General features: G+C 42.8%; 1 protein-coding gene across 2 annotated transcripts in view; it reads left to right on the top strand.

Annotated features, from left to right (window-relative positions):
• The window catches only part of gnao1a (guanine nucleotide binding protein (G protein), alpha activating activity polypeptide O, a), a gene marked incomplete at its 3' end in the record, with an annotated part of 167293 nt that overhangs the window by 135106 nt on the left and 18641 nt on the right, over positions 1 to 13546 (top strand). For both annotated transcript variants that reach the window (XM_083655104.1, XM_083655103.1), the window contains exons 5-6: positions 249 to 377; positions 6314 to 6443. In XM_083655104.1, the coding sequence (XP_083511230.1) occupies positions 249 to 377; positions 6314 to 6443 (259 nt within the window). The remainder of the gene's footprint in view (positions 1 to 248; positions 378 to 6313; positions 6444 to 13546) is intronic.

Below are 13546 nucleotides of genomic sequence, written 5' to 3'. Positions count from 1 at the left end.
ATTATTAGTGTTTGCTGTTGCGCCCCCTGCTGGGCCCTATCATGACGTGTACACTCTGATGCCTCCAGCACTGCTAGTGCAGCGCCAGTGTGCTACTGCCAAGAGGAGAGGCCAAGCATTCTGTTGCCTTTGGATCATTTAGATAATTACCACATCAGTTCACATCAGCAGACTTACACACTGCTCTAACACTGTCCTTGGTGTGTGTGTGTGTGTGTGTGTGTGTGTGTGTGTGTGTGTGTACGCAGCTACCTAGACAGCCTAGATCGGATCGGTGCGCCAGACTACCAGCCGACGGAGCAGGACATCCTGAGGACCCGAGTGAAGACCACCGGCATCGTTGAGACACACTTCACCTTCAAAAACCTCCACTTCAGGTCAGAATCAACACACTCATACACACACTCAGACAGACACGTCCACAACAACAAACACATGTTTGACTTGCTCATTTCAGATCTCCTCTTTCACTAGTCGTGTTTCCATTACCCTCAGAAATGCGCAAAATCTATATATCGCAATAGAAAGTGGGTAATGGAAACACGAAAAACCTCCCAAATAACGCAAAAAGTTTTTGCGCTCTCATGAGGTGGTTTTTCAGACGTGTCGATATAGCAGTTTATCGCAAAAGTTTAATGGAAACACATTTTTCGTATTTGCATGTCATGTGACCCATCTTCTCCTTTGGAAACGGAGCGGAAAATGAAAGGAAAATTAGGGAGAAAGGGTTCGCTAAACCGTGGCAAAACCTCCGCAGCAAGTGGAAAACTTTTAAGCCACGCTACCTAGCAGAAAGACGAGTGTTGTGCAAAAGCGGAGCTGGGGAAAATAGATCATGTTTAATGAGAGAAATCGGTCCATGGTGACAGGCTGCCTGTCTGTGTGCGCGCAGTTGTAGGCTACCTTTTTTCCTCTGCCTCTCGCGCTCACTGCATTCACTGCAGCCAGCAACATGTTGACACTCATTTTCTTTTGAATTGATAATCAGGCTCGTTTATATGCGTTGTAACTTCATGTTGTGATTTGCATTGAGCATGCAGGGGACGGGATTTGGGGCAGATCCCGTGCGTAATCACTGTGGCAGCTGCTGCAACGGGGAATTGCGTTCAGGTGTGTGCGCCGTCACTCAAACTCAACTTCAATGGAAACGCCTACAAGTCGCAATTGTACATTGTCGAAGTTGTAGAAATATCGCAATTATTTTGCGAAAAACTGTAATGGAAACACAGCTACTGCCCACCTGCACTGCCCTGTGCTTAGCATGCTTACTTTCATTCCATTCCAACACAAACACAACCTGACCGTCAAACTGAGTCCCAGATTGTTACGAACACCTTTACTGATTTATCAGAGTGGAATAGAAGGAGAGGAAAATATCATTCTCCCTCACATTTACACCTTACAACTGCACTTAACATGTCATATATTTGGCTTATAAATGGAGTCATTCCTATCCATCAAATCTATCTATCTATTAAGGGTGGGAATCACCAGATGCCCCACAATACAATATTATCACGATACTTAAGTCATGATACGATAGTATTGCGAAATGCTAGTATTGCGATATATTGAGTATTGCGATATTGTGATTTATTACCTTTTTTCAACTGCAAATGATGTCCCCAAAGGACAAAACTTTGTCAACATCTGTTTTATCTAATGAGATAAAGTTTCCAGTCTGTTCATCTCACTTCAATCATATTTATTGCAGTAAAATGGGATGGTCAAGCAGACAGACTGACCAACACTGTCATAAAAACCTGTCCTAAATGTTGCATGATGCACTTGACATTTGGTATAATAAAATATCACGATACTTGGCATTCGATACGATACGATATATTGCCCACAAAATATCGCGATACTATGCTGTATCGATTTCCCCCCCACCCCTACTATCTATCTATCTATCTATCTATATATCTGTCTGTCTATCTATCTATCTATCTATCTATCTATCTGTCTGTCTGTCTGTCTGTCTATCTATTTGTCTGTCTGTCTGTCTGTCTGTCTGTCTATCTATCTATCTATTTGTCTGTCTATCTATCTCTCTATCTGTCTGTCTGTCTGTCTGTCTATCATCCATCCATCCGGCCTATCTGGGTGAAGCAGCAGCTCCATTGCGTAATGAATAGAAGTAAAGGCTTGAAACCAGTGTCTACATGTGTGCTTCTCTGCATGTTTAATCACATGTGATTCAATTACAGCACGGAGCTGTGGGACTGATGAGAGAGGGAGGGAGGGGGGGAGGGAGGGAGGGAGAGAGGGAGAGAGGGAGAGGAGGGGAGGGAGGGAGGGAGGGAGAGAGGGAGGGAGGGAGAGAGGGAGGGAGGGGGGAGAGAGGGAGGGGGGAGAGAGGGAGGGAGGGAGGGAGAGAGGGAGGGAGGGAGGGAGGGAGGGAGAGTGGGAGGGAGAGGAGGGGAGGGGGGGAGAGAGGGAGGGAGGGAGAGAGGGAGGGAGGGAGGGAGGGAGAGAGGGAGGGAGAGAGGGAGGGAGGGGGGAGAGAGGGAGGGAGGGGGGAGAGAGGGAGGGAGGGAGGGGCTGTGCTGGGATAGTGGGAGGATGGGGAAGAGACACGAGAGAGAGAGGTGTCTGTTATTCTGACCTCTACTTTAATTAGCATATTTCTGCCTCCACTCTCTGTCTATGCTTCACTTAGCATACACATACGCACACAAGTACACACACACACACACATACGCACACAAGTACACACACACACACACATACGCACACAAGTACACACACACACACACACACGCACACGCGCACACACACATACAGAGCGGAGAGGTTAATCAACTGTAGATGCCAATTATTTTAATTATTTTTCTGGGCGGACGCAGCATCATACTTGTCAACTGATGTCTTGTCCCTCTCTCTCTGTCTCATCTCTCTCATATCTCTCATAGCACATTTGCTGTGAGGCAGCCATTGTTGTCATATTGTGATTTTCTATAATGTCTCATGGATGCACACACAGTGTGTATGAGTAGAGGCACACACAGTGTATATGAGTAGAGACACACACAGTGTATATGAGTAGAGACACACACAGTGTATATGAGTAGAGGCACACACAGTGTATATGAGTAGAGACACACAGTGTATATGAGTAGAGACACACACAGTGTATATGAGTAGAGACACACACAGTGTATATGAGTAGAGACACACACAGTGTGTATGAGTAGAGGCACACACAGTGTATATGAGTAGAGACACACACAGTGTATATGAGTAGAGACACACACAGTGTATATGAGTAGAGACACACACAGTGTATATGAGTAGAGACACACACAGTGTATATGAGTAGAGGCACACACAGTGTATATGAGTAGAGACACACAGTGTATATGAGTAGAGGCACACACAGTGTATATGAGTAGAGACACACACAGAGGCACACACAGTGTATATGAGTAGAGGCACACACAGTGTATATGAGTAGAGACACACACAGTGTATATGAGTAGAGGCACACACAGTGTATATGAGTAGAGACACACACAGTGTATATGAGTAGAGGCACACACAGTGTATATGAGTAGAGACACACACAGTGTATATGAGTAGAGACACACACAGTGTATATGAGTAGAGGCACACACAGTGTATATGAGTAGACACACACAGTGTATATGAGTAGAGACACACACAGTGTATATGAGTAGAGACACACACAGTGTATATGAGTAGAGACACACACAGTGTATATGAGTAGAGGCACACAGTGTATATGAGTAGAGACACACAGTGTATATGAGTAGAGACACACACAGTGTATATGAGTAGAGACATACACAGTGTATATGAGTAGAGACACACACAGTGTATATGAGTAGAGACACACACAGTGTATATGAGTAGAGACACACACAGTGTGTATGAGTAGAGACACACACAGTGTATATGAGTAGAGACACACACAGTGTATATGAGTAGAGGCACACACAGTGTATATGAGTAGAGACACACACAGTGTGTATGAGTAGAGGCACACACAGTGTATATGAGTAGAGGCACACACAGTGTATATGAGTAGAGACACACACAGTGTGTATGAGTAGAGACACACACAGTGTGTATGAGTAGAGACACACACAGTGTATATGAGTAGAGGCACACACAGTGTATATGAGTAGAGACACACACAGTGTATATGAGTAGAGGCACACAGTGTATATGAGTAGAGGCACACACAGTGTATATGAGTAGAGACACACACAGTGTATATGAGTAGAGACACACACAGTGTATATGAGTAGAGACACACACAGTGTATATGAGTAGAGACACACACAGTGTATATGAGTAGAGACACACACAGTGTATATGAGTAGAGACACACACAGTGTATATGAGTAGAGGCACACACAGTGTATATGAGTAGAGACACACACAGTGTATATGAGTAGAGACACACACAGTGTATATGAGTAGAGACACACACAGTGTATATGAGTAGAGACACACACAGTGTATATGAGTAGAGGCACACACAGTGTATATGAGTAGAGACACACACAGTGTATATGAGTAGAGACACACACAGTGTATATGAGTAGAGGCACACACAGTGTATATGAGTAGAGACACACACAGTGTATATGAGTAGAGACACACACAGTGTGTATGAGTAGAGACACACACAGTGTATATGAGTAGAGGCACACACAGTGTATATGAGTAGAGACACACACAGTGTATATGAGTAGAGACACACACAGTGTATATGAGTAGAGACACACACAGTGTATATGAGTAGAGACACACACAGTGTATATGAGTAGAGGCACACACAGTGTATATGAGTAGAGGCACACACAGTGTATATGAGTAGAGACACACACAGTGTATATGAGTAGAGACACACACAGTGTGTATGAGTAGAGACACACACAGTGTATATGAGTAGAGGCACACACAGTGTATATGAGTAGAGACACACACAGTGTATATGAGTAGAGACACACACAGTGTATATGAGTAGAGGCACACACAGTGTATATGAGTAGAGGCACACACAGTGTATATGAGTAGAGACACACACAGTGTATATGAGTAGAGACACACACAGTGTATATGAGTAGAGGCACACACAGTGTATATGAGTAGAGGCACACACAGTGTATATGAGTAGAGGCACACACAGTGTATATGAGTAGAGGCACACAGTGTATATGAGTAGAGGCACACACAGTGTATATGAGTAGAGACACACACAGTGTATATGAGTAGAGACACACACAGTGTATATGAGTAGAGGCACACACAGTGTATATGAGTAGAGACACACACAGTGTATATGAGTAGAGGCACACACAGTGTATATGAGTAGAGGCACACACAGTGTATATGAGTAGAGGCACACACAGTGTATATGAGTAGAGACACACACAGTGTATATGAGTAGAGACACACACAGTGTATATGAGTAGAGGCACACACAGTGTATATGAGTAGAGACACACACAGTGTATATGAGTAGAGACACACACAGTGTATATGAGTAGAGGCACACACAGTGTATATGAGTAGAGACACACACAGTGTATATGAGTAGAGGCACACACAGTGTATATGAGTAGCCGGTGGACTGGGCGTGTTTGTTTTGCTGAAAAAAGCCTAAATATTGTTTCAACATCGGCTATACTGTATTACTATTCCTGGAGGAGGCGGTTTTCACTGTGACTGCACTGGGTGGATGAACTTAGCGAGCTGCTTACATGAGACCAGCTTCAGTTAACTTAGCGTTTTTTTTTTCTTTCTTTCATTTCTTCTTCCATAAATATGAACGGTGTTACCGGTGGGCATGTTATGTAATCGGTGTATGGCCCCACCACCGTGTAACACCGGTAACGTCTTATTAGTCACTGCAGTGTGCGACGAGGAAGTACAAAGTCGCCCGACTTTGGCTGCTTAACGTGGAGAAGCTGGCTAGCATTAGCTAGCTACGTTAGCTTGTGCTTGTGACTAGCAAGACTGCCGCGGCTGCCCGGCCATGCCGGCCGGTTGCCTCGGGAAGAGCCTGGTGACGCGAGGTTAGGTTGCCGTGGACACCTTGGTCTCTAGTGATTGGTTAACGAAGACCGAAGCCCGCCCCCTCATAGAAATGCTCTGCACTGATTGCAATCAGAATCTCAGATTTCAGAATGAGTTGATGATGAAGTCTGAATATCAGGCTAACTGAATTGAAGTCAGTTGGCTTTTTGCATTTTCATAGTGATAAATAAAAATGTTTGTCTGTGTGTGCGTGTGTGTGTGTGTGTGTGTGTGTGTGTGTGTGTGTGCGTGTGCCCATCAGGCTGTTTGACGTGGGGGGTCAGAGGTCGGAGAGGAAGAAGTGGATCCACTGTTTCGAGGACGTGACGGCCATCATCTTCTGTGTGGCGCTCAGTGGATACGACCAGGTGCTGCACGAGGACGAGACCACGGTAAAGACACACACTCATACTGTATTCTCTGTCTCTCACACACACACACACACACACACACACACAGACGCACATACACACAGACAAGCACACGCACAGTGTCACAGTGACACGGATGTTTCTAGTTCTATTTATAGGGTTGTCACAGTGACACACAGATGTTTCTAGTTCTATTTATAGAGTTGTCACAGTGACACAGATGTTTCTAGTTCTATTTATAGAGTTGTCACAGTGACACACAGATGTTTCTAGTTCTATTTATAGAGTTGTCACAGTGACACACAGATGTTTCTAGTTCTATTTATAGGGTTGTCACAGTGACACACAGATGTGTCTAGTTCTATTTATAGAGTTGTCACAGTGACACACAGATGTTTCTAGTTCTATTTATAGGGTTGTCACAGTGACACACAGATGTTTCTAGTTCTATTTATAGAGTTGTCACAGTGACACACAGATGTGTCTAGTTCTATTTATAGGGTTGTCACAGTGACACACAGATGTGTCTAGTTCTATTTATAGAGTTGTCACAGTGACACAGATGTTTCTAGTTCTATTTATAGGGTTGTCACAGTGACACGGATGTTTCTAGTTCTATTTATAGAGTTGTCACAGTGACACACAGATGTTTCTAGTTCTATTTATAGAGTTGTCACAGTGACACACAGATGTGTCTAGTTCTATTTATAGGGTTGTCACAGTGACACACAGATGTTTCTAGTTCTATTTATAGAGTTGTCACAGTGACACACAGATGTTTCTAGTTCTATTTATAGGGTTGTCACAGTGACACACAGATGTGTCTAGTTCTATTTATAGAGTTGTCACAGTGACACACAGATGTGTCTAGTTCTATTTATAGAGTTGTCACAGTGACACACAGATGTGTCTAGTTCTATTTATAGAGTTGTCACAGTGACACACAGATGTTTCTAGTTCTATTTATAGAGTTGTCACAGTGACACACAGATGTTTCTAGTTCTATTTATAGGGTTGTCACAGTGACACACAGATGTTTCTAGTTCTATTTATAGAGTTGTCACAGTGACACACAGATGTGTCTAGTTCTATTTATAGGGTTGTCACAGTGACACACAGATGTGTCTAGTTCTATTTATAGAGTTGTCACAGTGACACACAGATGTTTCTAGTTCTATTTATAGGGTTGTCACAGTGACACAGATGTTTCTAGTTCTATTTATAGAGTTGTCACAGTGACACACAGATGTTTCTAGTTCTATTTATAGAGTTGTCACAGTGACACACAGATGTGTCTAGTTCTATTTATAGAGTTGTCACAGTGACACACAGATGTTTCTAGTTCTATTTATAGGGTTGTCACAGTGACACAGATGTTTCTAGTTCTATTTATAGAGTTGTCACAGTGACACACAGATGTTTCTAGTTCTATTTATAGAGTTGTCACAGTGACACACAGATGTGTCTAGTTCTATTTATAGGGTTGTCACAGTGACACACAGATGTTTCTAGTTCTATTTATAGGGTTGTCACAGTAACAGAGATGTTTCTAGTTCTATTTATAGGGTTGTCACAGTGACACAGATGTTTCTAGTTCTATTTATAGGGTTGTCACAGTGACACACAGATGTGTCTAGTTCTATTTATAGAGTTGTCACAGTAACACACAGATGTGTCTAGTTCTATTTATAGAGTTGTCACAGTGACAGACAGATGCGCTTATCTGTCCACACGTACTTTTCTCTCCTTTGACTCTTTTCTCTGTGTATTCCTCCCTGTTTATCTCTCTCTTTGACTTCATATAACATCATTGCAGTGTCTGCAGTGTTTTTGGCTTCACACTTCACAAAACCCAAGTGAAAGTCCACGCTGTTGCGTTGGATCTCCTCCCACTCCGTGCACATATTGCAGTAGAAAATGTGAATAATTCAACCACCTATACTGCTCAGGACTGCATTGATAATACTGTTGGACTTTGGACTGGAGCAGTGTCTGTTCCATTTCGAGAAAAGGGTTTCCATGCTGCCTGGATGTCCCCTATGCAAAAACACAAGGCGCTGGTGTGTGTATTATTTATTACACTGGTTATGTTTCTCTATGCAAAACATATTCTTTGCCTGTCTGTCTGTCTGCCTGTGGATGACCAGCAGAGTTGCTTCTATCCCAATAGATCTAAGCAAATTACCTGCTTTCAATAATGACATTTGCAGTGAGCTGCGTTACGTACAGTAGGGCTGCTCTAAAGGCAAATCGTACCGATTGTACATTCTGATATAGGGATGGAAAAGCCCTCCTTAAAGTGTTTGACATGCTGGTATTTACTTCACTTCATTTGAATGAACTTTTTACTGTGGTGTTTCACTGTGTTTTCAAAGCAACCATATCTGAAGATAATTCAGTGTTAAATACTGCTTTTAACAAACAATATTCAACATTGAGAATGTATGTGTATAAAACAGGTGAGCATAGAAAATTTTGGGTAAAATTAAGAATAACTAAAAAAAAAAAAATTCTGTGTAAGAGAATGATAAGAGTATGGAAGAAATTGTAAAAGTTGGATCAAAGACTTCTTTGGACTACGGTAGATAGATCACTGGATATGGGTGGTGTGATATATGGGTGGTGTGATAGTGTGTGATATATGGAGTAGTTTGGAGGTTCCTCGGCCACAACCTGCTTCGTACCTGGAAAGATGGCGATATCTAACCTGAAGCAAATGAGCTGATTTGAATGCCCAGTGCTCCGCAGCACGTCACTGCTATTTATAAGCCTGGAGTGCGTCCTCTGGGGCATCGGAGGCTGTAAATCATGTTCAGTAGCTGTTGTACAGTATTATGCAGACGTCGTCAAACCTCTCTCTGAGCTGAGAGCACCTTAAAGGGAGAATCCACCCAAAAACTTTTTTCCTCATTTTACTGATGACAATCACGCAGGGAGAAATCCATGGTTGACGAGGCAGAGAGAGCAGTGTGTCGCACGGCATGACATTACCTACAGTATGTTGTCCTGCAATACTAATCCCATCCCGACAGGCTTAAGAGTAACCCATATTTCATGAAGTCCTTACACTCTGACTGAACTCACTGCCCCAGTCATTCATTTGTACCCTGGCCATTTAATGCTAGGATATACTATGGAAAGAACAATTCATACATTTAAGGTAAATTGGTACAAGCTTATTACAACTTTTGCAGCATTTTCCATATTTCAGAATTTGTGTGAATTGAATTCCAGCAGCTCACACCGCGTGTGACCGCCAGCAAGTGCAGACAATGAAAAACTTGGGAGGAATGGAAATTGGCTGTCGTGGAACCCCCGTACAGTAGATGGCGCCATTTGCATTTTGACGTCACTTTTGACTGCTTTGCTGACGACTCTTTAATTAGTTGTGCTGTTCTCAACATACAGTCATGTAGAGAGCAGGAAAATGAGCGTTTGGCTGTTTTGTCATCTGCAATATTAAAGGTTTTGACTGCATCATGTTGATGCGGTTTGTAGTCGATTAATGTAACTCCATTTAATTTAATTGACCAGGTACACAAGCATGGAAACACACACACGGGCACAATTTAATAAATTTTAATTTGACCTTGTACTGTAATGCCTTTTTTCCATTCAAGAACTGTTTGCGTGATATTTTTCTCTGCCTCTCCCTGTCTTGTGTCAGGAAAAACTGCAAGCCTGAGGGCACATGCGCACGCGCGCACACACACACACACACACACACACACACACACACACACACACACACACAGCTGCTATTTTTCTCTATAATACCGGTAACTGCTCTGGGTGAAAACTGTTTGGTTAAAGTCCTACTGTATCTGCCTGCTAAAGACTTTCCTTTCAGCGCTAGGGTGTGTGTGTGTGTGTGTGTGTGTGTGTGCGCGTGCGTGCGTGCGTGCTCGTGTGTGTGTGTGCGTGCGTGCGCGCTCGTGTGTGTGTGTGTGTGTGTGTGTGTGTGTGTGCGTGCCTCTGCATCTATGTGTCTGAGGGGGGTTTAAACGCGATGGGTCTCTTGCGTTTTCCGTTCCTGCTCTAAACTCCACCCTGCAGCATATCTGGCTCCTTCCACTCCTGTCGCTCTCGCCGTCGACTGTCCTGTCTAACCAATCAGCAGTCAGATCTTCTACAGATGCCCCACCCACACGCAGGTATGACATCTCTTGATAGGTTGGTGTGCTCAGTGTACTGACATCATGTAGGCAAGAGTTGAAAGCAGGGCCTCTCTCTGTGAACTGTGTGTGTGTGTGTGTGTGTGTGTGTGTGTGTGTGTGTGCATGCGTGCGTGTGTCAAACTTTGTTTTCAGTCTAGTTCACCATAAACCAAGTAAAATATATCGCTTAATTGTCAATCTGAACTCTATGTGAGGCTGCATTGGCTGAATCTAATTAGCTGCAATTGTGTGTGACTAATCTGATTGGTTGTTGGGGCCCATCAATAAGTTGTTCCCTCCCCTCTGCTGAACAAAGCAACAATGAATCAGACCCATAGAGAGAGAGAGAGAGAGAGAGAGAGAGAGAGAGAGAGAGAGAGAGAGAGAGAGAGAGAGAGAGACTGCTTTCAACTCATTCTTAAAGGGAAGATCAGAGATTTTGAATGTTAGTCCAAGTCTGTGCATTTTCTTCACAGGCCACTTTGTCACAAAGTATGGATACATTTCTGTGATGGTGTTTGAGTTAACCCATTGATACCTGATGCAGCATTTGTGTGTGTATCCCTTTAAGACGCGGTTCGCGGTCTTAAACGGATACACACACAAATGAGGGATATACACGCAAATGCTGCATCAGGTAGCAATGGGTTAAACCAGCCACAACGTGTTGTTTTGCATGAGAACCAATGGTTGACTCGCTCACTATTGGAAAAAACTAGTGAAAGTGCCTAGAGAAGAAAAAGCACTAAATACTAACATTCAAAATGTCAACCAACTTTAACATTGAACAGAAAGTTTAGCATCTAGCAACAAGAGAGCTGAAGCTTTTTTGTTTGATTTGAGCTATTTTAGCGATGAGCTATCTACATCTGCGCATTGTGTCCGCTTTTCAAGACAGTATTACCAAGCTAGCACTTATTCTTCATAGGCCTACACCAGGGTTTCAAGACAGTATTACCAAGCTAGCACTTATTCTTCATAGGCCTACACCAGGGTTTCCGTTAGCAAAAAAACAAAACAAAATAACAACAACTGTGCCGGTCAATGTGTCCTCCAGATTTCCAGTCAAACATTAGATCTGTGTTTATTGAGCTTTGAACAAATTGATAGCAGGCTAGCCTATCATCTCCAGATTGCTGTCAATTCCCAGTGCCAACCATGATTCTGTGACCAGTCATCCGAACAGAACGACCCAAAATGCAAGCTTCAGGGTTGAGAAATGCATGTCTCCATGCCGTGACACCAGGGTTGGGCAAGTTACTTTCAAAATGTAAGATACTACATATTACTAGTTACTTTCATTTGAAAGTAATAAGTTACTTTACAATATTACTTTTGTATTACTCTCACCAAAACAACAGCAGCAGCAGAATGACATCGCTGCCCCGGAACCATCCCGAAAAATATTGTCAACCGCCTTGAAGTCAGTGTAAACAATCCAAAATTCTAAATGTTATTCTTTTCCTTTGTTAGTGGTTATTTGCATAAAAACAGACAGTTTGATTAGGAAATTATTGTATCTTTATTTAAATATGTGCTTAGATTTTTTTTTTAAATAACTAAATTTGTACTTGAGTTACTTGACAAAGTAACTGGTATAATATTACTGAAGTCCTACAAGTAATAAGTTATATTACTGAGTTACTGCTAAAAGAAATATATTACATGTAATATGTTACTTTTGTAATGAGTACAGTGTGTGTGCTTTCAGTTCTCAGACGAAGGCTACAGGTAACTAACAATAATAGCCTATTCTGACCTTTTCTCTTCATCAGCTTAAAGTTAAGCAAATAATTATTCCCAGCTGAGCTTATGAAGTTGAATCAGCCTATTGTCCGTTCTGAAAGCGAGTCGGACCACCGCGTGTCAATCAGCTGTAGTCTGCTTTTTATAACATTATCGTCGCCATTGACAATAATGTTAGACTGGCTTTATCTCAGAAAAGACTTGTTCAGGTTTGATTCATGCCTGGCTGTGGGTGTGCAGCCTGTCCACCTGCTGAGCCAGGTGCACATTCAATCAGAGCGCCTGCATCCTCAGTGTTAAACGTAAGAAGAAGGAGGATTTACAAAGAGGGAGATGTGTGGACATTTTATTTGAGCCTATTACACCATTTCAAATTGTGCTGAGAGGGGCCTTTGTAACCGCCACATTTGAATTTGATTTGATTTTTACCTGGTAATTACCGGCTAACGGAAACCCTGGCACTGCACAGAGTAACCACTGTTAGTAACCAGTAGCTAGTAGCTAACAGTGCATGGCAGCCAGCAGCATGCTAACAATTCTTACTATATACTGATACTGGACCATACGCACACACACACACACACACACACACACACACAAACTTACTTCAGGAAGGTGACTGACAGTTGGCAGTTGACTCAAGGCAGACACGTAGCCATATTTCAACCCTCGGGAGAGGAAGTCTGCAGTATTTCTGTTCTGCTTTCTAGTTTTCACTTCCCTTACTTATTTCCGCTTTGTGTTTATTAACATGTATGTACGTTTGGAAATGTGTGTTTGGTCGAGCACATCTCTGTTGGTGTTACTGTGTCCTCAGCATGTCTTCTCCACTGTCTTCTCTGACTGACTCTGTTGTTTTGACTTGTTTGGCAGTAACCACGAACATGATGATGCCTGATCCATACATTGTAAAGGGAAATGAACAGGCTTTCCAATGAGATCAGATACAATGCTGAGGATACAGTAACAACAGAGATATGATCATCCAAACACACGTTTCCAAACATTTCCAAACTTTTTTTGAAGGGTGTGTGTTCTTGCTGTGTGTGTGTGTGTGCGTGTGTGTTGTGGTTGTCTGAAGGTCATGCTTGAATACGTGCTTGCATGTGTGTACACCCTGTCTTGTTTGTAGTTGTGTGTGTATGAAATGTGTGTGTGTGTGTGTGTTTATTGGTGTGCAGGTTTCTGTGTGTGTGTGTGTGTTTGTGTGAGCCCGGGTGT

The sequence above is a fragment of the Poromitra crassiceps genome (assembly GCF_964638095.1).
Source record: "Poromitra crassiceps genome assembly, chromosome: 18".
Taxonomy (NCBI): Eukaryota; Metazoa; Chordata; class Actinopteri; order Beryciformes; family Melamphaidae; genus Poromitra; species Poromitra crassiceps.
The sequence above is the reverse complement of the archived record's forward strand: the minus strand, read 5'-3'. Positions and strand labels throughout refer to the sequence as shown.